Consider the following 27,603-nt stretch of genomic DNA (forward strand, 5'->3'; position numbering starts at 1 on the left):
AATACATATATATAAAATTGAGAGAGTCGCAATACATATTAGCACCGATAATATCGTATCGTGAGGTCCCTGGCAATTCCCAGCCCTTGCTTGGACATATGGCAAGATGCATTTGCGAGTGTCTTTGGCTGAGCTGCGAACACAAACAGCCCCCCCGTGGTCTACAAGCGTGGCCGCAACATTGGCAAGAGCCTAATGAGATCTGACCTGCCCATAAGCTCACGCAAACATTCTTGGCACCCAAATTCAAATGTTATTCCTGCAGACAATGCAACAGCACTACAAAAACATTTTTCACCCACATGCAGGCTAAAAAGTTTGTTAGTGGTGTCATCTCCTCCCCTGTTCGTGGGAAAGCTTCAGTTGGACAAAATAATCCTTCCCAAATGGGACTAACAAATGTTGTTCCTGCAGACAATTAAAAACGAATACCTGAACGCCGCAGCAGCTCAATCAGGTAAGAACACTGGCTACCCAGTAGCAGTTCACTTTGTTGAAGCTAACCATCCTATCACCTTCGTCAAATACATCATATCGAGCAGCTTACTTTAACAAGGAGGAGGTAACATCGAGACCCTACTGCTACAGAGGGATGCCCACTGGAATTCTGATCTTAAAACGCTGATGAACATGTCTACTTAATAAACATATTATGTCCACAGCTTATTAGCTTGCACATATCATACTCCCATTAAATTGTTGGGGGCATATTATTTATGCAACATTATTTATTTTTATACAGGTCGTGAAGGACTGAGGTGTGTCTCACCAGTTGCGATACAGGTAGAGGGAGGTGAAGAACAAGTTGGCGCTCAGGCTCGCTAGGAGGATGCCCGGCCAAAGAGAACGACCCAAGAGACCTGCAAACCACAACAGAGAAAACAAATGTCAGTGTGACCGACCTGGGTTCAAACCTGGGTTGCCTGTGTGCCACAAGTGTGTTATCACTCTGAGCTAAAGCCTAGGCATTTTCTCAGGTAACTAGGAAGGCAGGCCTATCAGGCAAGGTTACTCGTCACAAGACCTTGGTTCCGAACCACCTTTAATTTATATGTCTGATTTCATTGAAACGTAGATTGGGTACATTTCCTGCCAATCTTTCTTATATTTGTCAACCATCATCCATAACCAACCAAGCAATTAAATAATGACAATGTCTTTGGTTAGATCTGATTATTAGATTTCTCTCTATTAGATCATTACTAGATATCAGTGCTCACCTTTCCATCCGGGGGTGCTGTCCATGCCTCCTGTTGTGGTGTCCACCATACAGGCTGAGGAGCCTGAGGAGCTGCCCTGTCTCTTCTCACGCTCCTCTGAGATTACACTGCCCTCCTTCAGCAAGGAGCTCAAGTCTGGAATCACACCGCAGTGGAGCCATGCGTCAGTCAAATACACATGCACCCGAAGTCAGTCCTTTCTCACAGCTATGATATCGGACTATGTTAAGTGAGTCATCGAACACATAAGACTAAAAAGAGATGAAATGGATAGATGCTAACACCAGTAATTAACATAAAGCATAAACATCTTGAGAATCAGTGTAATCCCGTCTCCTTCTCCAAAACATGTAACATGTTAATATTAGCCTATATGTTACCTTTATTATACTTTTGTTAAAATGTTTATTCTATACTACTGAGCCATTTACTTTGTTCGTTTTCTTATTTTTTATAATTTCTTATTGTTGTTGCATTGGCAAGAGGGAAACAGCAAGTAAGCATTTCATTGGATGGTGTATACCACGTGTATCCTACACATATGAATAATAAAACTTGAAATATCACATTTCGTGTACGATCTTTGAATACAACCACACATATTCATGCTTAAAAATATACATTCATAAACGCATATCTACACCCAGTGGTTCGTACCATTACTACTGTGGTATGGGGATACGTCTGGAAGGTGGAAGCTTCCGCTGTGAAAAGGGGCGGGCTCTGCTGAGAAGTGGTGTGGCAGGGTCGGGGTGGGTGGGGGCTGGTTCTCTGTGTCAGATGAGAAGAGGCGGAGTTTCTGTCCACTGATGTTGAGTCTTGCCGGGCTGATGAGGGGGCGGCGGTGGCGAGAGCTGGAGCTGGACGTGACTGAGCCAGCAACCGAGGGGGTCGGGGAGGGGCCTGGGGATGACGGACGGCTCCCAGACTTCAAAGAAAAATAATCTGCTCCGAAAGAAAAAAGGTGGAAGTTGTTTTAGTCAAATCTATGCAACAACTGCAAAACTCATTAACCTGTTCTATGTTATTAATAGCAGATTTTAACATGTTACATCGAATGTTGTGCAAGAAGATCAAAAAGATGCTAAAGCAGGGGGTTCCACGAGAGAGATTATATATATATATATATATATATATATATATATAACAAAAAAAGGAACAAATATTTGTTGAAATGTTTTTATAAATATCGCTAGCAACAACAGAAAATTGCATACTTGCAATAGAAAATATAATATATTATTTGGTGTCAACTACCTTGCGCACACTACAGGCCTTTATGCTCAAATTAGTTTTGTTATTCGAATCCGTTTGACCACTGAGTGTCGTTACAAGTGACCGAATCGTAGCAAGTTACAGCAAGTTACAAGTGACCGAATCGTATGTGTGTGTGTTCAGACAGCAGTCATTTGTTGACAAGGTTATGCTAGTTGTCATAGTAACGACGGGTGTGTGTGCAGTGGTATAGGCTGATCGGTGGTGGTGCTTGTGCTTCCTATCACTCAGACATTATGTAGCAAGCTAAGTTGATAAACAGTGCCTGCCATGGACCGTTTCCCAGTTGCTTTGAATGTTCAAATCATAGTGTAAGAACACATAAAGCCTCAAAGGATAACATGATCCAACTTTCAAAATGAGTCCTTTTTGGCTAGTCACAGCAGTCAACTAGCTAGCTGTTTAGCGCTCTAGCACATTCACTCATTTGTTTGAAAACAATTAACAAGCTAGTTAGCTACCACGTGTTCTAGTCAAACTGTCAACAGAGTAGCGAGAAAGCAACAAGATATGTTGAATAACAGTCTAAACACGACTTGAGGACAAATACAAAATTGCTAATAAATAGGATTTGAGTCACTTCAAACTTCCATTGTGAACAAGGCTTTACATATGCTTTGAAAAAGCACCTGTGAGTACCAGTCACAGCAAGTGCTACTGGCTGCTGGTAATCTTTCTTGATTTAAGACATTCAATTTTGGCTAACACAATACTCACCGTTGTTTACACAGCTGATATTACCAAAAATGTGTTTAGAGTAAGCCTATTAGTTAGAAAGGTATGTTTAAACTTCTTCCAATTATAATGTGGGGTCAAAATAAAAAACGATCTGCCAAATCTATTATTTTAAAATGGTTATTACTTCTTCTTGCTATTATCATTCACCTGATAAGAAAACATTTTTGCTAACATATGGGTCAACGGTTTGCCTGGGTGGGGGTCTCTGTGCAAGAAAAGGTTACCTTAAATTGTTCCACTGCAAGAAAAAAAACAGAAAAAACAGAGTGTTGTAGATAATCTAAATTGCAACATTTATCCACTGCTCAATGTTACCTGAAGGTGGGGAGTCTTTGCACTGTGAAGGTGGCCTACTTCCACTGAACAGGTAGCCGGAATCTAAAATACATGATGAGCACACTATCAATTAGAACAGGGTTTCCCGAACTTGGTCCTGAGGGCTACCTCTGGGTGCACGTTTTGGTTTTTGCTCTAGCACTTACACAGCTGATTCAAATAGTCAAAGCTTGATGATGAGTTGGTTATTTGAATCAGCTTTGTAATGCTAGAGCAAAAACCAAAACGTGCACCCAGGGGAGGGATCCAGGACCGAGTCTTGGAAAACCCTGAATTAGAACATTTCCCAGTCAAATAAACCTCCATGCAACATGCATACAAAATAATGTAAGTCATTCAGTGATCTTTGTATGCATGTTTTAGAATTCTACTAGCTAGTTACCAATGTTGTGAGGCATGTAATAACCGCGCCACTTAACCCTGTTACTGCCTTATGTCATTGTACTGTCCTCCTTATGGTATAACTAATTTGATAGTCAGCCAAGAAAGTACCATAGAAGTGGAAGCTACACAATTAAATATGAACACCGGGTGGCGCTGAATCACAGTGCATAGAATGAAAGGCAGAACAGTCATGTACAGAACCCGAAAGACAACCTAAGGCGCCAGCCATCTTACCTGTTCTGGCGAGGGATGGGATGGTGCCGAGGTACAAGGCTCGGTTGAGGCGACCGGGCAGGGAAGAGGGAGAGGCTTTGCGTTCTCGGGGGCTCTTCTGTCGATTGATGAGCTGGGAGAGGTTTGGGGGTGGAGTAGGGATGAAGGTAGAGGAGGAGCCAGGGGAGATGGGAGAGAGCAGGGGAGCCTGGCCACCATACAGCGAGTCCACAGAGCTACCGGAAAGGTACCTGCAACAGAAGAAGAGCACAATCGATCCACCACTGAATTCGACACCTCTGCAGATAGCTATGCGAATTGAAAATCAGTAACAGGGTTTTCCTTCCGTTTTTTGTAAATACATTAATCAAAATGGAGAAGACTTTACAGGTAGAGGTGGTTTGGGGGATTTTAACATGGCCAATATTGTTAACAATAGGGATGACAATTCCAAATCAAATTCTCTGTATTGCCCTCCAGACAAGTATTTATTAAAAAGGCCCAGTGCAGTGAAAATTCAGTTTTTATATCATATTGTACAACTGATGAAACGAACACTGAAAGTGTGAAAACGTGATCAATGTTATTTCCTGATAGATTATATTTTCAACCAGCAACTACATAGGACCTTCTAATCAGCATGGTGACATCACCATGTGGTAAATTGGTTAATAGACCAAGAGTTCCACACCTCTGCCAATAACAGCTAGTTTTCCACTCTCCACTCAGTCCACTCCCAGACAGTCCTAGCAGAATTGTTGCTTGAGAATCTGTTGGCTAAAAAGCTCTTTGACCCTTTTTATTGTAAATGTATTACGTTAAGGTACTTAATTGTTACCCAAAAATGACTTCATGTCGATATAAAATGGCAGCCTTGTGCCTTTAGACATTTTTAATACTGTGAAATCTATTGTGCTAGAAATGTGCTTTGCAAATACAATTAATATTACATCTGTAAAATAATATTTTCTAATTACTTTACAGATGTAATATTAATAATTGTATTTGTAAAGGTCCAACTAGTCAAATTGAAGGTTAGAGCAAACAATTTCCACAAAACAGACAATTGAAAATGAGCTACAATGATACCTGCATTGCCCCCTGTACATAAATTATAAAAAGGCGGGGGGGAGAAACACAAATCGAGAAGGATCACATTGTATTTAACAGTGGATTAAAGTTAGACCTTGCATCCATAGCTTTGTTTATGAATTTGAGTGGTTAGATTTCTCCAGCCCCAACCCTCAGCTGTTAACCAAAACATTTGCAGGATGACCACTGTGTTAACTGCAGATTGCCCCTTAGTAACGGCAACTCAACATCATTAATGGAGGTAGACCTATTAAATCCTGGTCGAGGTCGATGACAGTAACCCTTTGTCTGACAATTGGTGACCCAGAGTATACCCCAATCCACCCTGCCAATACTTATTCAAATGTACATTAAGGCAATGGTCAGACAGGATCAAACAACCCTTCTATCCAGCAGTGAATGTTAGACACGGGATACTGTGTATAGTGATGAGGCTATATGCAAATGGGAGCCATTGACAGTCTATCCCAGCTGTCTGACAAACATGAACCAGCTGACAGTGCCTGTTATACTAGTGGGCTAGTGGCAAACACAGAACAATTCATAAAAGTTCTTAGTCAGGAGTACACACACACACACACACACACACACACACACACACACACACACACACACAACTGCCACATCCATTTAGTAGCTTACTTACATTCAGTACACACAACATTTATTTAAGCAATAAGGCACGAGGAGTGGTATATGGCCAATATACCATGGCTAAGGGTTTTGTCATACCCGTAGTATACAGTCTTGATATACCACGGCTGTCAGCCAAATCAGCATTCAGGGCACGAACCACCCAGTTTATAAATAGATCAAAATAATGTTATATAACACAGTACACCAGCGTTTCCCAAACTCGGTCCTCGGGACCCCAAGGAGTGCATGTTTTAGTTTTTGACCGAACACTACACAGCTGATCAAAGCTTAATGATTAGTTCATTATTTGAATCAGCTGTGTAGTGCTAGGGCAAAAAACAAAACGTGCACCCCTTGGGGTCCTGAGGACAGAGTTTGGGAAACACTGCAGTACACTATACCCCCTTCAAATCTAGGCTACTTGGCGCTGACAGAATGTAGTGCTCCCTTCCTAAGCACATTAAAAAGGTAGGCTAGACTATACTAGTTAAGGTGAAAACCACAGAAATGTATTTTGTAAAGGTCAAAACACAGGATTAACAGTGACTGGAACATCAGACATCCTTTTCTGACAATTGCACCTGTTGAATGTCCACCGTTTGTCAGTGACCACTATGTGCAGGTGATTGCAAACATACAATAGCTACTTGCTACTTTTAGCTGTTTCTCTTTGCGGTGTGTCTGAGCTATAACATTTTTTAAAGGTAAGGGTTAAGAACAGGTCAGGCATTTTTCTCACAAAAGAATGGGATAAATAGAAAAGGCATAACATTTCAGTAATTTATTTAATTTGATTTACAGTGATCCAGCATACATGGTTTACTAATACAAAATGAACCCAATAGGCTATATGAAGGGTAGTGACAACCTACAATATTCAAGATGCAGTACCCAAGAGAACGCGTTTCAGTTGGAATATGCTACAGTTTATTTTTTAGAATGGACGGAATAGCTTAAATAGTTGCTTTACCAAAAATATAGAAAATTAACATAAATGGGCATTGGCTATTACATGAAAGCTTATATTGTATGTTTTGGAATACGCATTAGTCCTTCCATACTCATATATTAATGATAAGATAAAGTACCATAAATTATTTGGTGTATTAAAAGGGATAGTTCAGCCAAATTACACATTTCTATTTTTTTTCCCTTACCTGTAAAGCAGTCTTTGGACAAGGAGAAGTAAGGAAACAAATGGATTACTTATTTTGTAATTCGTCTGAACAATCGTTTTAATCTTGGGGAAAACTTCAATCTCCCTTCAGGGTACTGAATCTTTTAGTGTTTCAGCACTGCAACACATACACAGTATAAAAAGGTAAGCAACAAAATGCACTAGATTCAACACTAATTAGTTCTTACTATCACATTGTTAGCGGCACACATAAATAATGGGCACAAATAGTTTTAAGTTTCATAACCTACAGTCGCCAATTTGGCATAAACTAAAATAACTATCAAGTAATCCCTTGTTACTATGGTGAATAGAAACATACATAACATACACAAGTGACACTAAGAGACGTATGCTCACAACACAGTTAAAAGAATAAGGTTAGGCAAATGTTTGCTAAAAACATTGGTTGAGATAAACAATAGTTGTTAGTATCCATTAAAATCAGGTATACTAGCATACTCATATGATGAAAAACATGAAGAGTCAAGTACGCTTTCAGAGGCAAATGCCAAACTACTAACAGAGGGAAATGTGCTAGAACCCGTTAAATACATTTGGCATTGTAACGCATATTACATAAATATTAGCTACATACTCATATTTTTGCAGACTGAAAACTCTGTCAAAGCAATGTAACAATAATTGGACAGCATCTGTATCACAGAAATCCAGATTTTCACAACCGACTGTGGGTATTGTCTCAAGATAGGTTTCCAGCCAATTAGCGAAAGATTTAATGATATTCTAAAATCTGCATAAAACAATATGCACGTGTTTCCATCAAACTGACTTACTGCACAACATTTACTTTTGCGGTTAAATTCCCATGTACTGAATTTAAAAAATACAAGTTAAATGAGTTTCCATCACATTTTCAACTCTGATGGTTTCGTCAAAAACTGTTGCATTAAATAGCAAATGTGCCCACTATGGTCTTGACACATGCACTCTTGCCAACAGCTGGCAGATTCAGTGCTGTTAGGCTACCTACATGAGATTATTATGGATAAGAGACAGATTATTTGTCAAAACGGCAGCTAAGCATCAATGATTATGTCACCAGAATAACACCCTGGATATTTATTGGAAAGGAGAAGCTCATCACCATGCACTTTTTTCATCAGAATGTATTTAATCTGGAGCCTAATAAACTGCATGCTTTCCCGAGTCGTGGTGTGAGGACAACACGTCACGTAACTCCAAATTCATATTCAATATGATGCGTTTTATATCAATATTTGTACAAAGGCGTTTCCACCGTCATTTACTCCCATAATTTATTTGACCAAAGGAACAAATAGTCTGTCGACATTTATAAAATTGTACCGGAATTTACTGTTTCCATCAGGCCGGTTGTGACTTTTTTCATGCGCCAGGCAATTCCTCCAAGGAAATGGTTAGATGGAAACCTGGTTACAGATGCTGGACTTGGTACATAAACCAAAAAGTTGAGAATACAACATACAAGTTATGAGTTGGTGCAGTAATGTTACTCTCGAGTACAATCTACAGTCGTTCTTCACATCTATCATTTAAATAAAGTCATTTTCACTCAATTTTCACTCAAAAAAAAAGAAGATACACATTAATAGTTATAGCATGTTATGCGTAGCATTCCTGTCTAATTTTACATCACCTTCAAAAGCTACATTAAACACAAAGCATCATTAAACCCAATATTAGTGCATGCTTGAGGGCTGGGGAGCTGTCAGTGGATTTTAATATAGACTACATATTGTAAATATGGTGCTGTGGACAAACTCAAAATTAGGAAGGTAAAGTGGAGGCAGATGGCAGTATAGTTAGGCCTATTACTTTCTCTAAAATATGGATTAGCATATGCTTTACAAGAGGATATTGAATTCTACATCAGAACCTAACATGCAAAGACAGAAAGTTAGGGAGGATTGGCATCTCAAATGTCCTCTAAAGACTGCCACAAAAATGTACCACTCTGGGGGATAAAAAAAAAAAAATACTGTTGTGTACACAGAATATGAAAAATACAAAAAATAAATATTCAGGAGAGCACCTTGTACCTGGGGAAACTACATGTGAACTGTATACAGCTTTCACTTAATCATAAGCTTGTTTGTCTTCTTTATACAACTAGGCAAGACCTGTGCTACACAACAGTAGAGAAATACAGGTCAAAAGCAGTGGCACTTTTGAGTTTCAATACCAAGAGTAGTCAGTCTTTTCGGTATATTGGTAAAGATGTGTCAACAAAACCTTTCACAACACCTACCCAACAATCGTTTAATTCAAAACTTCAAGAATAAATTCAGTGTGCCAGGAAAGCAAACCAACACCATTATATTAGTGTGGTCTTTATAGTTGCAAAACAAAAGAGGAAAATATTTTAGGTAAAAAGCAGTGCTGTAACAATATTTAGCCTAGCGGTTTAACAATGAGACACCTTGTCACCCAAGCTTATCACAGCGGCTAGATTTCCATCATTATTGTGAAATAGGCTAGGTCAAACAAACCATACTGTTTTTACAGTGCAAAACTTGTTGGGATGAATTACTGAATTCAGCACAACTGGACTTGACACTGGTGTAGGACACGGGCATTAAACATTAAAAATCACATGTGAGATTGTTGCAGGTGCATGGGAAAAATACAATAACTTAAAAGAGAAACCCGCACATGGGACTTGGCCAAAAGACTATGGGCTCCATTTTACATGCGTAGTGTAGCCCAGGCAGTGAGCAAAGTGTACTGGACGGCAAACAATCCTGGGTTTTGAATAATCTCAGCAACTAGAACACAAATAGTGTGTGCATGCTGGCCAGCTACTCAATTTAATTCTGGGTACAGGTTTTTCCCCCCAATCTAAACTAACTAGTCCTCTGCCAAAGCCTGTCCCCAGACTCTCTCCTTCCAAAAGGTTTATTTGTCCACCAAATACCAAACGTACAGCACACAATGGGAGGCATTGGACGATATTGTCAAACTACTTCGCCGGCTAGCAAGTGTTGTAGAACTTTCAGATTAAAACCACTTTCCCACTACCCCAGGATTCGTCACAATAATCAGGTTTTGAAATAAAATGACTCATTCTTAGGCCTTCGATTAAATTTGATAGGCGTGGTTTGCCCAGTCAAAATGTTGTATTAGCCATCAGGGTTTTAAAAACAAGATTGAGGCTTGAGCAATGCGAATGTCAAAGAAAAAGGCAGCACCTCGATCTGTTCATATCTGTTACACAGACAATTGATTTTGATTGTCTAAGAGAAATATATATATATTTTTTTCCATTTTCTTTCAAAAGTCAAAAAATACAGCTACAATTTAAGTGGTAGCTATGCTCCATGCTTAATGTGAGTCCCTGTGTAGTTTAGATAGGGTTGTTGGTAAAATTACTTTTCAAATCAACAGGATAAATCAGAAAGCTGCATTAGACAACCAATGCCAAGTAAGAAATCTTCAGATTAGGCTAATAACATGAGTGCATCAATTAGTTGGTTAATATCAGCAAAGGAAAGATGAGAAAGGGCGGGAAAGTCATATGCGTTATAGAAACATATCCTATGTGTTCACAAGTGTGTCCTAGTGTATTCGGTGGGTCTTATAAGTACATTTAAGTGTCACTGTTCAGATTCTGACCTTCGACCTCTCGCTCTTCTCGGGCCCATGGATTTGCGTGTTGCCACAGCAGCGGCAAAGCCAACCAGGCAACATAAGGAGGTAGTGCCGAGTTTGACTGCATCCAGCCAGCTTGAGACATCAGTTTTCAGGTATCTCTCCACCAAGTACAGGCACAAGACCAGGAACCACAGGACAGAGGCCACAGCATCAATTCGCCTCAATCTGAAAAACAAGGAACAAAGTACATAATTACTATCTGGATTTTTTTAAAAGGCACTTTTCAGGCCCTCTTCGACCTTCTCTTAATGCCCAAAAGGTCCAAATTCACAAAGATCATTTCAATTTAAATAGACAAAACTCCAGATTCAGGCACCAGTGCATACCCGAAATTCTTCGTCATAGAAACAATGAGCTAAGAGGAATGAATTACCTGACAGGTCCTCCTAGACAGACACCAGTGATACAGGTCAGCAGGCCAATGGAGACCACAGCCATCTGATGGTTCCTTCCATACTGCCAGACAAGCTTTGCATTCTCTACGGCCTCCTCTGGAAGCAGCTCTAGCAGGTCTTGCAACACCTGTCCAGCCTCACTGCTACCGTTTTTGGGAGTGGATTTGTTGGAGGGAGCAGGCTTTGGAGGGATGATCCCCCCGCTTAGTGTTTGGGGTGCCCCTGCGGATGCAGTTTGGTCCCCAGAGCCATACAATGCTGTTGCAACTAGGAAGGCACAGGTGAAGAACGCCATGACACGAAGCAATATCACTCCAACTGGTGTGCTGAAGGAGTAGGAGCTCTGTGAAAAAAAAGTTTAGAGCGTAAGGATAAATGCAAATTCTTATACTGCCACATCTAGACCCCTTGTGAAGGTTAATAAAATGTGCACACCTATTAATGCGGAGTATTCAATTTATCCACAAATCATTTTTGCTGAAACTCATCGAAAGACCTGACAGTGGTAAACACACATAACACATTATATTTCTTAGAAGATCATTTTCTACTATAAGTATAGTGCTGATGCTTGCTCAGTCTTATCAGATGGACGTGTTTCCATTGAAAGTGACCTTTACAAATGCTTTGTCACAGTCTCTGCTGCGTCTGAGCTGGTGGCTGAAGAGCACAGCCCGGAGCTGGCGGTTCTGGTGCTTGATGTAGTACTCCACAGCCGTCTGACAGGGTCTGCACAACTTGTAGGTCTGCTCCACGTGGTGCTTGTACACCTCAATCTCCTCATCATAGTTCTCCTAGGGTAGGGAAACCAAAATAGAATTGTTGTTTTTGTAATGACCACATTGGCTTTATACAAACTCACCGTGGATCACACACACTGCAGTTTTCCACAAATCAAACAGTAAAAAAATGAAATACTACTTACATCTTCCCTTGGGATGAATGAGGCCAACTGCTTTATCTTGACGGACTGGTTGTTGTTGCATTTTTTGCACAACAGCATCTGACAGTTGACCCACTGCAGCGTCTTTGGTGTCTCAGGCAAGGGCATGCCGGCAGACACACCATGGTTTAGATGCTCCGAGAATTGAGCAGGAATAGGTTTGTTGTAGTCGCCATTCTAGAAGCAAGCAAGACAAGTACAAGGACCAAAGTGAGGCTCGGGGATTCTTGAAAGATGGGACCAGTTCTTTCCGTTTTTTCTTAATATTAACAATATTGATTTTTTTTGTTGTTGAAATAAATATTATTACATAGCAAAGTATCAGCTATTATCCCATGTAATGGAACAATCTAATTAAAAGCTTTTTTCATTAAATGCACCTAACTGTATTCATGTCAATGCCGTCAGACACCATAAAAAGCATTTTATCTTCATTGTCCAACAAGTGTTTAAAGGCCTTGATTGTTTCATTCCAACATTACATTATTCAAATATTTTATACAAATGTATTTTGTTTTATGCCACTGTATAATACTCCAGGGGGGGCAATTTCATCAGCATTCTGGCATGTTTTTCTAGATTCAGAACATAAAACAAGATATATAACACAAACATTATCCCTTGTGTCTAGCACAGAAAATACTTCAATAAATGAAGCATATATTGCAGGACAATGATTAACATTGAATCCGAATATTAATAATCTATTTTAAAGCGATGCTAGAACTGTTCTGTATAATTTCAGTCAGTAATTTTGAAAGTGGCACTCAAGCCAACCTCTCAATTAGGTAAGCTGTTTTAGCCTGAAGTCTATTCTCCTGCTTTGCTATATTTCAGTCATTGCAAGTCCCGAAGAGCAGGAGTGTGTGAAAGGTTGTCCCAACCCAGCGTTAAAACCTGATTGAAATAATCACTGTACAATCACTGATCTGTAAATCTGAGGCCTCACGTTTAATCCCACAAATAAGGACCATGTCTGGTGCCACCACAGTTATACATAAAGAGATCATTGATCAATTTAAACTATTTTACTATTGAGGTGCGCTATACACCTCAATCTCCTCAAGACCCTATGCTGATTGATTCATTATTTAATGCCTTGAATATGCCTTCAATTGATACAGACTCCCATAACTGTCTAGAAGAATTTACACCTGAGGAGATTGCAACAGCAGTGTTCGCAATGAAAAGTGGTAAATCACCGGGTCCAGACGGTTTTCCAACTGAATTTTACAGGACGTTTTCTGGTCTGCTTTGCCCATTCTTGTCTCGATGACTTGCAGAGTGCCTTAATACCTCAAAGCTACCGCCTAGTCTTTATCCGGCTTCAATTTCATTACTATTAAAGAAAAATAAAGACCCCCTGGAATGTGGATCCTATCGCCCAATCTCGCTTTTAAACTGCGATTACAAAATCCTAGCCAAGCTTTAAGCCGTCCGTATGGAAGGCATGCTGCACCCAGTAATACACTCTAACCAGACTGGCTTTGTGAGAAGTAGGCATTTGTTTCCCAGCATCGGGGGACCCGGAGGTGGTGGTCTCACTTGATGCGGAAAAAGCTTTTGACCGCGTTGAGTGAGACTACCTAACAGCTGCCCTTTTCAGATTTGGCTTAGGCCCCAAATTCATTGCGTGGATAAAGATTCTTTATTTTTCCCCCATGGCTTCGGTACGGACTAACAACTTGTCCTCTGATTATTTTCCCTTGCACCGCGGATCCAGACAGGGTTGCCCACTCTCCCTCTTGTTGTTTGCTCTGGCAATCGAGCCTCTCGCCATTGCACTACGCTCTAATGATGCCATTCAAGGTATAATCAGGGCGGGCTGGGAGCAGAAAGTCTCGCTACATGCTGACGACCTTTTGTTTATCTCCAACCCCGATACCTCATTGCCATGTGCCTTATCTGTTCTTAAAAAGTTTGGATCAATCTCAGGGTACAAGCTGAATCTAGGCCATAGTGAGCTTTTTCCTCTAAATAAGGCTGCTTTAAAGTGCTCTTTCGCAAGTTTTCAGTTTAGGATTGTCCGGGATCAATTCACCTACTTGGGAGTTAAAGTGACAAGGAAATATTCAAATTTGTTTCAGGAAAACTTTGTTGCTCTAGCAGACAGTTTGGAACAATCTTTTACTTTTTGGAATTCGCTACCTCTTTCTCTTATTGGAAGGATTAATGTCATTAAAATGTATGTGTTGCCCAAATTTTTATATTTATTTCAATGTTTACCCATTTTTATTACGAAATCTTTTTTTAATTCACTGGATCAAACATTCATGTATTTTATTTGGGATTTCAAGGTACCGCGGATTGGTAGAAGACATTTACAGAAGCTCAAGGAACTGGGTGGTTTAGCTCTACCAAATTTTCAGACATACTATTGGGCTGCAAATTTCAGAGCCCTTTTGTAGTGGCTGCAGGCTGATCCAACTGGCCCTAGACCACTCTGGTTCCAGATGGAGTCTGGATCATGTAAACCTACTGCACTTTCTTCTGTGTTGTGCTCGTCTCTCCCAGTGTCCCTAGGCAAAAGGTGTGTCAGCCCAATTGTAAAGCAGTCCCTTAAAATTTGGAATCAGTTCCGCTTAGCCTGTAGCCTCCAAGGCTTTTCTCTATCAGGACCAATCAATCAGAACATTTTATTTCCTCCATCTTTGAATGATGGGGCTTTTGCCATCTGGCACTCACTAGGCCTCTCCTCACTAGCCCAATTATTCTTTGATGATACATTTGCCTCTTTTGCTCAGCTACAGGAAAAGTTCAACCTCCCCTATTCCCACTTTTTCCTCTATCTCCAGACTAGGAACTTTGTCAGAGCTAACACACTTGAATTTCCCTAAAGGCCTGCGAATACAGCTACAGAGAGCATCTTGGAACTGAACAAGCTTCCCAAGGGCGCAATTTCAGATGTATATGCAATCATTCATGACTTACAGAACCCTTCTTTGGTGCCTTTAAAGACTCAATGGGAAAAGGGTTTGGGGGAGAAACTTGGGGAAGACGCCTGGGAATCTGTGCTGCACAGGGTGCACTCGTCCTCTTTTAGCACTAGACACAGCCTCATTCAATTCAAGGTGGTTCACCGTATCCACTGGTCGTTGGCCAAACTTGGAAGAATATTCTCTGGTTTTGATCCTACCTGTGTCAGATGTAAAACGGAACCAGCCACACGGTTGCATATGTTTTGGGGATGTCAAACTGTCAGGTTTCTGGGAATTCATATTTAAAATGTTTCTCTGATATATATGGACACTGTTATAGATCCGTCTCCCCTAACAGCCATTTTTGGTGTACTGCCAATAGGTACCCCCCTATTAAGAATCCACTGTTGCTTAGACAACTCTTTTAGCTAGACGGCTAACACTACAGAACTAGAAGATGGCAGCTCCCCAATCTTATAAATATTGGGTGAGAGATGTGTTGTGCTCCCAAACTAGAAAAAAATCAAATGTAATACACATGGGAACCCCAAACTGTTTTATGAAGCCTGGGTTCCATTCTGGACTTACTTTAAACAGTCCATCCCCTGTTGGCATTCGTATTAAAACAAAAATAAGGGGCGCATTAAGGTTGATGATGTGCTTATCGATTATGTCCTGCGGATGCCTTGTTCGGTCAGAGACTAAAATATGAGCTTGTTTTGCCCTGTATTTCTTATTAATTGTTTACTTTTAAAGCATTGTAAACTTTTTTTTTTGGTCCAGTGGATGGTCAGTCTGTGGCCATGACTGTCTGTGAGTGGTTGCATTTCTCCACCTCTATCCCTTGACTGTTTACAGGGAACAATGGTGAGGTGTTTGCTCTGTCCCTGTACTACAGATTGCCCTTTAACCTTTGTAGCCTTCTGCCGGTGTGTTTAACTTGTCTAAAGTAGTGTCTTTAAAGCCATTTTTTTTCTTCAATTTTTTTTCTAGTTGAGTATATTATTTATATTGTTTTGTGTTGTCTTGTGTGTAACTAAGCTTACATATCAATACATACACAAACTATCTAGGTCAAATAGGGGAGAGGCGTTGCGCGGTGTGTTTTATAAAAAATTTTAAACCAGGTTTGCTGTTAATTTGAGCAATATAAGATGGAACGGAATTCCATGCAATAATGGCTCTATATAATACTGTACGCTTTCTTGGATTTGTTCTGGATTTGGGGACTGTGAAAAGACCCCTGATGGCATGTCTATGCAAACAATTTGAGTTTCAACACACTGTTTCTTATAAAAAGAAGTGATGCAGTCAGTCTCTCCATAATTCTTAGCCAAGAGAGACTGGCATGCATTGCATGTATATCAGCCCTGTCATTACTTTGCCCTAAGTCATTACTCGGCACAATGGGTACAATTGATGGTATTGATCTATAACGCACGCTCCACAGTTGAACTTTTTGACTTGTGCCAAAGTGGCAGCTGCTAAGGGAGCACTGGCAGACCAGACGATTGCAGCCAAGGCAGCACTGGTCCACACGTTGGGTGAGTAGTATTGGTTGGTACAGTATGTGCCTCCCTGCTGAAAAAACAGCATAGGCCAGCCTAAATTTCAAGCTGGTCTGTCCAGCATGGCCTAGTGTAGAGATCAACTGATTAATCGGAATGGACGATTAATTCGGGCTGATTTCAAGTTTTCATAACAATCGGAAATCGGTATTTTTGGACAGCGATTTGGCATATTTTCACACCTTTATTTAACTAGGCAAGTCAGTTAAGAACACATTCTTACTTTCAATGATGGCCTAGGAACGGCGGGTTAACTGCCTCGTTCAGGGGCAGAACGACAGATTTTTACCTTGGTAGCTCGGGGGATTCAATCTTGCAAGCTTACAGTTAACTAGTCCAATGCTCTAACCACCTGATTACATTGCACTCCACGAGGAGTGCAATTAAAACAATTAATCAATCAATCATAATCACTAGTTAAACTAGTAATATCATCAACCATGCATCTAGCGTGTCCTGCATTGCATATAATCGATGCGGTGCGTATCGTTGCTCCAATGTGTACCTAACCATAAACATCAAAGCCTTTAAAATGAATACACAGAAGTATATATTTTTAAACCTGCATATTTAGCTAGGTTAGCAGGCAATATTAAGCAGGTGAAATTGTGTCACTTCTCTTGCGTTCATTGCACGCAGAGTCAGTGTATATGCAACAGTTTGGGCCGCCTAATTTGCCAAAATTTTACGTAATTATGAAATAACATTGAAGGTTGTGCAATGTAACAGGCATATTTAGACTTATGGATGCCACCCGGTAGATAAAATACGGAACGGTTCCGTATTTCACTGAAAGAATAAACGGTTTGTTTTTTCGAAATGATAGTTTCCGGATTCGACCATATTAATGACCTACGGTTCGTATTTCTGTGTGTTATGTTATAATGAAGTCTATGATTTGATAGAGCAGTCTGACTGAGCGATGGTAGACTCGTAAGCATTCATTCAAACAGCACTTTTGTGCGTTTGCCAGCAGCTGTTTATGACTTCAAGCCTATCAACTCCCGAGATTAGGCTGGTGTAACCAATGTGAAATGGCTAGCTAGTTAGCGGGGTGTGCACTAATAGCGTTTCAAATGTCACTCGCTCTGAGACTTGAACTAGTTGTTCCCCTTGCTCTGCATGGGTAACGCTGCTTCGAGGGTGGCTGTTGTCCTTGTGTTCCTGGTTCGAGCCCAGGTAGGAGCGAGGAGAGGGATGGAAGCTATACTGTTACACTGGCAATACTAAAGTGCCCATAAGAACATCCAATAGTTAAAAGGTTAATGAAATACAAATGGTATAGAGAGAAATAGTCCTAAAATTCCTATAATAACTACAACCTAAAACTTACCTGGGAATATTGAAGACTCGTTAAAAGGAACCACCAGCTTTCATATGTTCTCATGTTCTGAGCAAGGAACTGAAACGTTAGCTTTCTTATATGGCACATACCGCACTTTTACTTTCTTCTTGCATTATTTAAACCAAATTGAACATGTTTCATTATTTATTTGAGGCTAAATTGATTTTATTGATGTATTATATTAAGTTAAAATAAGTGTTCATTCAGTATTGTTGTAATTGTCATTATTACAAACATATATATTTTTTAATTGGCCGATTAATTGGTATCGGCTTTTTTTTTGGTCCTCCAATAATCGGTATCGGCATTGAAAAATCATAATCGGTCGACCTCTAGTCTAGTGGGTTACGCTGAAGATGCTGGTGACAAAGTTGGTCTAGCTCAGGGATGGGCAACAGACCATTTGTAGGCCTGCGGATCAATTTCCACAAAAATAAACACCCCATCGGGTTTTCTCCACTTACTGTTGAGACTTAGAATACACAATGTGCAATTTAGTTGTGCATCAAACATTTTTTTCTTGTTATGTCAGTCACTGACAGTCAATCAAGCAGCCCACGTCAGCATTTTTTTTTTTTTAGCTTGGTAAGTTAGTCTAGCTAGTCAGCTAAACTTGTAGTAATCGTGGTCTAATTAGTCACTCACTCAGATATGGTATCATATGTTAAACTGCAAACATTTCTTTCCACCCTATGGTAAAATGCCTAGAATTGTGCAGAAAAACTGCACAATGGAGGGTGTAGATATAGCTGCTTATAGGCACGGCTTACTTATTTAAAGGTTGGTTATGTGTGCATTTGTTTCATTCTGCTGGAGTTAACATCAAAGCAACTATAAATTGTTGCAATTCATATACAAATATTGAACGCATTTAATGAGACAATTAAAAGATGTGCAACATGAAAACATTGTCCCAATTACATTGTGTAATTTAATGGCGGTCCCTAACCAGCCCCAGAGACAAGCTATTACTAACCAATGTCAAACCAACTTTACCATGTTGGCACATCAGCCAGCTGAAGCCAATTGGCAAATGAAGTTGGCTAGCTCACTGAAGGAGAGGATCTTGTAAAATATGGTATGTTGCTAATATCATCTAGGTAGCTAGCACCTTTGCAGAAAATTAGCCTATCCATTTCAAAATGCAGTTTTTTTGGGGGGGACAAAATAGGGCTTGGGGGGTGGACATGGAGGGGGGGTGTCTGTGGGAATGGTCACTGGTGCGGTCGCCGACAAAAAATTTAGAGGCCCTCCTGTTTGCCGTAGTGAAAATCAATGGAGGCCCCATGCCATTACAAAAATACCCCCAAATACATCATTTTGCGCAGACCTGTGCACACTGTGGACCTGTGAGCACTGTGATAGAAGTGCTTTAGATTCATCTTTAGAAACACTGTCATAAAAGTTGGTCTAATTTACTCAAAAGTCTAATTGTGGCAACAACAAAAACATTTTGGCTGGAAGATGTTTAAATATATATATATATATATTTTTTTTTTAACTACCTGCCCCAGTGACTGGTGGACCAAAAATATAGTTTCAGGCCCTATATACAGTGCATTCGGAAGTATTCAGAGCCCTTGACCTTCCACATTTTGTTACTTTACAGTCTTATTCTAAAATTGAATAAAGTGTTTTATCCACTCAATCTACAAACAGTATCCCATAATGACAAAGCAAAAACAGGTTTGCAAGCTTTGCACAACTGTATTTGAGGAGTTTATTTAATTCTTCTCTGCAGTTCCTCTCCAAGTTGTAGAAACATCTTCAAGGATGATCAATGGAAACAGGATGCACCTGAGATCAAATTTGAGTCTCATAGCAAAAGGGTCTGAATACTTATCTAAATTAGGTATGTTTTTTATTTTTAATACATTTGCTAAAAATGTCTAGTGTGTGTAGATTGATGAGTAATTGTTTGTATTTAATCCATTTTAGAATAAGTCTGTAACTTTACAAAATGTGGAAAAAGTCCAGGGTCTGAATAGTTTTCGAATGCAATGTAGGTCCATTATCTTTTCTACACACACACTGGTTTTAGTCATTTACACTGAAAATATTAACAAAAAACAGCACACCCAAGACTTTTGTATGCAGAAAAACCCTGGATTGTAAATATCTGACTGCTACCACGATAGTAATATGTACAACACCAAAAGCATGTAAATAAGCCAACAAAGTGAAATAAAATATGGAACTGTAGATTAAAATGTTCAATATATCTTTCATTTTGGAACAAGGCAGCTAGTAGCTAGCTGACAGCAAAGGTGTTGGCTAGAGACGAAGTCCAAGAGCTTGCAGGGATTTGTCTACTTTGTTGCCAATTAGCATTTTCAAATCAGTAAATAGAGCCGAATATATTGATGAATAAGATTGGAATCATTTCCGTGTTTGACCGCTAGGTTTTATGACAACACAAGTAATCTATAGCTGACCCTGCTCATTCCTGAGCTTAAAATGATGATCCTTTGCTCAGGACAAGGGCATTTCCTGGCAGAGAAACATGGAAATGGATAATATGGAAAATTATAAAAACAAATCTTATCCCTTATAAAATTCACCTGAAGCTATTTTTTAGATCAAATAATACAAATGAAATGTCCTTGCCAGACCAGGATTGTCCTAACTTTCATAAATCCCTGAAATATGTATGGCATTACAGATAAGTGTGCAAGTACTATTCAGGGCTCGACATTAACACTTGTCCTCTTGTCCGGGACAATAAAAAAATATATTGTCTGACTAGAAAAATAGATTTAAGTTGTCTGAATGGACAGGTAAAATATAAAAATAATCACAAATCAAACAATAACTCTGATCAGAATTGGATAACGTTGGAATAATATTCAAATCTATTTTTCATATACATAAATAAAAAAAGCCTACATGTGAAAGTGTAGGTGATCGGCTACAGCCTCATGTCCAAACCGATGCGGACATGAAACGCCAGAAAATGTTGCCAAACTTTAATGACTTAATTAGGCACCCCCCACCCCCAGGCTAAACGCCAGTCATGTTTGTCAAATATATTAAGGATAATTGTTTCCCGCTAATTGCATTGTGCACATTGTTGAGCTTATAATATGAAGAATTAAAACTAGATCAACATTTTAAGCTAAACGTCTGATCTGTTGCATCAGCTTCATTGCTTCTAAAAACATTTTAATGTGCAGTGATATAAATTCTGGATCAGTCATCCCAGAGTCAGTTTTGAATCAGACATTTTTTATTGTCCCAGGGAAGACGGCACACCTTTCATTTCAAGCCCTGGAGGGATTTATTTTATAAAGACAAAAGTATTTGGTTGTAACTGTAATGTTACAATACTTTAGAGGCTACCAAGAGGGGCCAACCATCCTCCAGCAGAGCCTTAAAGCGGCAGTGTTGTAACCTACATGTTTGTGTGATTCTCTAATGGTAAAAAGATAGTAATACATTTATTTTGTGTCATACATGGATGTAAAAATGGTGTTAAAGATTATTTATTTTTTAGGATAAGTGACTTGGGTAAAAAAAAAAAATTAAAATGTAGTCAAGCCCAGCTACTGATTTGACAAAGCAATATCCATCCTGTTACACGGTCCACCATCTATGACATGCAACAATCAGCTGCATTGACAATCAGTAGTGTGGATTTAATTGTGTGTGCAGTAAGATGAATTGCAGTACCTCCTGGAAGCCGTTGTACTGCTCGCAGTTGGGGCAGTCCCAGCAGTTTCTGTTTCCATATGGGACCACTGAGTCCTGGTTGCAGAACCAGCAATTCACATTGACATGTGTGGGTTTCTTTCTGTATAGGGAAGAGAAGTGTTTTACTTTAGATACACTGTCTAAAGGTGATATTGCTGATCCAGGTAAAGAGCTTGATGGAGCGTTGTGGACCCGAGTCACAAATTTGATGACTTGAGACTCAACTTGATATAAATTAAAATGGCTTGGAGCCTCAAGACTCGGCCCTCGACTTGAGACTGATTACTTGAAATTCTGTCTAGGTTCTCCGTGCATTACTCTCCACTCAGCCAGAGACAGATGCAGCACCGTCCTTGCAAAAAAGAGTTGGCTAGTGAAACGCACACTCGGCCCTCTGATTGGAGAGAGGTTGGGTAAGCTAGCAAACAGACTGCCGATTTGATGTACAGCTATAGAATTGGGTGCAGCGCAAACGTCAAATTGTAGGGCGAGAGGATGGCCATAAATAGGAAGCTCCACAAAAAAAACTGGTGATCAATAATATGAATTGTTTATTTTGTAAACTCAACAGCAATGGAGCACCAAGCAACAACTACTGGCGTAGGCCTACTGGTCATTTAGCAGGCTGTCAAAATTGTTGAAATGTATACATTTACTTATGAAGATTGCATTTGGAATCTGTTCAAATTCATTACTGTAGGCGTATCTCTCCACTTGTGATCGCCAAACTCCCGTCAGTGGAAGAGAGTGCTTTGTTCTCTTGTTGAAATGTTTGACGTTGCTTTCACACATTTAAATGCATGTAGCAAATCTATAATTGCTGGGGTTTTATCATTCCATCCACATACCTTTTATTGCAACACTTAGACATTTGATTCATACCATACATTTTAATTTAGTCCTACCATTTCTTACCCTCCGAGTGGGAGCAATGTTTATTACGCACATGAACGTTCGCAAGACTCACGGAGGTAGAAGTTCTGTTTATTTAACTCACTGTATGGTTTTCTTTGTTCATATATCCCAGGGTATGTCGGAGTTCTGTGTCCTAGGTCTGTCATTCAGCTTGTGCATTATAGGAGTGCACGTGTTTCACTGCACATAGAAATAGGCAGAGTCAGTAGGTTCAATAAGATGAATTATTGTTCCAAGTGTAAACGGTGATGAAATATCATTAAGTCTGATTAAGACGAATGTACCAATGATGGGGAATTGCCTTTTACATTGTAGAACCAGTTTATCGGTTGTAATTGCCAAGTGGGTAATTGTATGATCCTAGGAGGGGCCAAATGCTTATACTGTGTGTACCTGTTTGATCTCCTGTTAGACATTCGATTTGGTTTCAAGGGGAAGCTGTGCAGTCCTCCTCTACCTATGTCCGTTCAGATAGGACAGGTTAAGCTTCATACACAGGCTATTTCCTGTGTATATTTGGTCAATCTACTCATATATTTAGTATGATATGGCGCTTTCACCATTGGATCACCAAGACCTGTAAATAAATCTACTCTGAGCACGTCAACCTGCCTTGTCTTCTGCTGATTTCATGCCCTTATGACTGCTACAAGGTCCCTATTTTACAATGACAATCAAAATATATGTTGTAGACAAAATAAGAAAAAGGGCTGCCTGGTAGCCTCAATAAAAATACAAAGATTTGCAATGACAAGTTCAACTACATGTATAGATTTTTTTTTTTACTAGACTTGAGACTTGCTCTTAGAATGCATGACTTGGACTTCACCCATTATACTTGTGACTAGACTTGAGACTCTTGACCTTGTTACTTGCGACTTCAATAATCGTGACTTGGTACCACCTCTGGCTAGATGGAACACGGTTTTGCAAAAACACATCATAGGATAATCATGCGAAAGTGTGACTTGAATGTAAAACTAAATAGCTAACTATATCTGCAAACAGCACGGTTTAGGCTAGTCCAATTAATCAGGCCATAATACACAATTAATTGGTATATACAGCATGAAACAAATGCCTGCAAAATCGTGTAAATGTTCCTTACAAGCAAGAATGTTGAATGAAATGACATTTAAACTTACTCTACCAATTGTCTATGCGGTACCAAAATGTGAGACAATTTGCTCACCAATACTAGCTATTGAACCAAACATACAATGACATTGGTAAATTCTGAATAAGGGGAGGATGATAAAACATCCACACCTTTCTTTTTAGATTTTAGATTGAAATCCGAATAAATAAATCTCCTTGTCATGGCATTCTTGGTTCAATAGAAAACTGAATATGCAATATAAAACATTCTAACTATTGAACCAAACATGCCACGAAACACACTTTATTCAGATTTCAATCTTAAAACCAAAAAAAGGTTGTGGATTGTTTTCCAACCTCCCGATTCAGAATATACCATTTTCATGGCATGCTTGGTTCAATAGCTAGTATTGGTGAGCAAATGTCTAAAATTGAGACCGCATAGACAACCAGTAGAGTATGTTAAGTTTGAGTGTAATTGTATGAAATCTTCTGGATTGTAAGGAACATTTACACGATTTTGCAGTAATTCGTTTGAGGCTGTAGATTACTAGGGGTGAAACAGTATGTGTATTCGTATTGAACCGTTCGGTACAGGGTCCACGGTGCAGTACGCACTGTGAACCGAACATGACTTTAATCATATATTATAGCTAGGAAAATATATACATATATCATTGTAAAGAAAATATTATTGCATAAACCAATGGCATGTAAATTAACATGGGAAAAATATCCACATAGTAATTAGGTTGTATTCAATAAAAAACTTTCTTTTTTTTTTTTACAGTTGCTCCGCTCATTAGTTATTTCACTCCGGCGAGAACAGAGCTGAGAGACCGTCGTAGCAGCAATTAGCTGATGAAGGAATTAGCAGTTAGGTAAATGCAAAGGAGCAACATGGCAAGCCAGAACTAGAAGACGCACCAGTATCATTCAGGTCTGCCGTCTGGGAACATTTCGGTTTCCCTGTAAACTATAACAGGGATTGCCAACAAGTGGTGGATAAAATTTCCACAATATGTAGGCTCTGTTCATTGCCGATAGACTACTCGAGTGGCAATACGAGTAACATGACTACTCATTTGCGCAGACATCACCCCAAAGTGCCAATTGGTGGGACTACGCAAAAAAAATGAAACAGCAACCACCTCTCCCCACAGCCTTCAGGCAACAATATGCAGCTGACTACGGTAGGGCTATCAAAAACAAATCTGCGCAGGGATAGCACAATTCATAGCGGCAAATACAAGACCTTTCTCTGTAGTAGAATGCGGGGTTCAGAAATATGTTTAAACATGTTTAAAATAAAGAACTTGACTCTGGGTCTGCGCCCAAACTCTGCCGCAGCCGGCCGCGACCGGGAGGTCCGTGGGGCGACACACAATTGGCCTAGCGTCGTCCGGGTTAGGCCGGGAGGGATATCCTTGTCTCATCGTGCACCAGCGACTCCTGTGGCGGGCCGGGCGAGGTGTGCATTAACCAAGGTAGCCCGGTGCACGGTGTTTCCTCTGACACATTGGTGCGGCTGGCTTCCGGGTTGGAGGTGCGCTGTGTTAAAGAAGCAATGCGGCTTGGTTGGGTTGTGTTTCGGAGGACGCATGGTTTTCGACCTTAGTCTCTCCCGAGCCCGTACGGGATTTGTAGCGATGAGACAAGATAGTAATTACTAAACAATTGGATACCACGAAATTGGGGAGAAAAGGGGGTCAAATTAAAATAAATGTTTAAAAAAATAAAGAACTTGAGAGCGAGTTGTCAGAAACGCTGTCTGTTTCTCTACCAGACAGTTGGACTACTTGATCTACAGAGTGCTACCTTACTGTAACGGCTCATTTCATTACGGCAGAGTGGGAGATAAAAAGCCATGTCCTTCAAACATGTCCCCTTGAGTGTAGTCACACCAGTGTAAACTTGGAGGAAGAGCTAAGGGAAGTAGTTGCAGTGTGGAAGTTGGAGAGGGATAATTTAACGATTCCTGTGACCACTGACAACGCTAGAAATATTGTAAATGCAGTTGCACTAGCTGGATTGGGGCCACAGATAGGATGCTTTGCTCACGTAATTAATCTAGCATCTCAAAAAGAAATGTCAGTGAATCCAATCTCTCGCCTCCTAGCAGGAAGGTGGTATATCCTTCTTTCATAAAAGCACAACTGCTGAACATGTTTTCAAGACAAAACAGGAGATGCGGGAGCTGCCAAACCACAAACTAATCCAAGATGTCCCTACTAGATGGAATTCAAGCCATGACATGGCTGATAGATACCTTGAGCAGAAAGTTGGTGTATTCTACACTGACTGATCAAGCTGTGAGGAAGAATGTCAACAATAGTGACTTTGTCTGAAAATGACATAAGACTAGCAGAGGAAGTTATCAAAGTGTGCAAACCTCTCAAAACAGTCACAACACTGATATGGACAGAGCATTCCATCAGTTTCCATGGTCCTGCCTATGAAAAACAATGATTCTGAAATCAATGGTGGCATCTGATGAAGATGAACCTGCAGTAAGGGATGTCAAGACTGCTATCAGAGTTAACCTGGAGCCTAGATATGCTGACCCTGATGTCCAAGACTTCTTACACAAGAGCACTGCTTTGGACTCCGGGTTCAAGTCCCTGCTGCACCAGGATGCTGCTGCTCGTCTGAGTCTATAATGAACTCACAGCAGAGATTGTGACCAATATACAACAGATATTGTATTTATTTTGTTCATGTGACATTTATTATTTTATTAATTAGTGATCTAAAAATGATAAAGTAATAATTGCAATTGTCATAATATTATCTGATATATTTCTAACAACAAATCATATTTTTAAAGCCAATTCAGAGATTGCAATTTTCATCTAATTTAATTCTGCAAGGTCAAGCCACAGATACCACAGGAGCCAACCCCTCTCCAGACAGGGCAGCTGACAGGGGTTCTCCTCCAGAAAAGAAGTCTACCATGGCTGAGCTTTTTGGGGATTGTTCCAGGAGGAGGGAACCAAGGTCATAGAGGAGATGACCTCATACCGGGAAGTGGACTGTATTGCACTGGATGCTGATCCACTTACATGGTGGAAGACCAAAGAGTTAATATACCCTCATGTTGCCATGTTAGCAAGGTGCTACCTGGCTGTGCCTGGGACCTCTGTCCCTAGCGAGAGGGTATTCTCCACCGCGGCTGACATTGTCACAGCAAGCCGATCTGTGCTCAATGCAAATCATGTGGATACCCTAATCTTAAAAGAAAACTTGAAAATCTTTTTTTTTTTTTTCTTCAAGTAACCAGTCTCAAGTGGTCCTATTTGGTTTAAGGCACTGCAATGTGACTTAATTTTGAAACCGTAACGTTACCGAACCGTGACACCACTGTATCGTACCGAACCGTCAGTTTTGTGAACCGTTTCACCACTAGTAGATACCAATTGATTGTATTATAGACGAATTATATCAGACTAGGTTAAGGCTAGCGAACTACCGGGTGTGTTAAAATAAATGAAACGTGATACATTCGAGGCGGACATCCTGTAGCGTAATGTTACTACTAATCAAAGGCGCACGCGGGGGCCCACTCGCCATGGACAATGTTAGTTAGCTAGCAGCTATCTAGCTAATATCCCAGTTGACAGGCAGGAATATTATTTGGTCATAGGATTTTATATTGATCGCTTTAGATGGCTGCAACTAATGTTAGTAGTGTATGATTACGTGTTAGTTGGCTCATTAGCTGCGTGAAATATGATAAGCAAACATGGCAGACTAGCTAGTTTACTGCATACCTTGTTGCAATTTTGTAAATCAGAGCTCCCCCAGCCATAAAGACCGTTGCTCCGGCTCCTCCGTACATGAATTGAGGATATTCCAAGATCAGCTGGTTGAACGCCTCCATTTATTCCCAGTGTTTGGCAGTTATCTAAAACAGAAGTGTATGGCAGCTAGTGTTTATATTTCCAGACATGTATCGAGCATGCACGAGGCAAACTCCGAATTGACCTCTTTCAGAGAGGAAAGAGGC

At 40.1% G+C, this 27,603-nt stretch overlaps 1 protein-coding gene across 1 annotated transcript; it reads right to left on the reverse strand.

Annotated features, from left to right (window-relative positions):
* Positions 1-248: 248 nt before the first annotated feature.
* LOC139416541 (transmembrane protein 201) lies at positions 249-27,603 on the reverse strand. The gene is made up of 12 exons (XM_071165291.1): positions 27,368-27,603; positions 21,564-21,684; positions 12,046-12,240; positions 11,735-11,914; positions 11,099-11,463; positions 10,687-10,890; positions 4,188-4,417; positions 3,549-3,611; positions 1,878-2,165; positions 1,221-1,355; positions 770-860; positions 249-408 (listed from the first exon to the last, which is right to left on the reverse strand). The coding sequence occupies exons 1-12, from the start codon at positions 27,475-27,477 to the stop codon at positions 393-395; spliced, it is 1,998 nt and encodes a 665-aa protein (XP_071021392.1). The 5' UTR covers positions 27,478-27,603; the 3' UTR covers positions 249-392.

The sequence above is a fragment of the Oncorhynchus clarkii genome, chromosome 9 (genome assembly GCF_045791955.1).
Source record: "Oncorhynchus clarkii lewisi isolate Uvic-CL-2024 chromosome 9, UVic_Ocla_1.0, whole genome shotgun sequence".
NCBI classification, from domain to species: domain Eukaryota; kingdom Metazoa; phylum Chordata; class Actinopteri; order Salmoniformes; family Salmonidae; genus Oncorhynchus; species Oncorhynchus clarkii.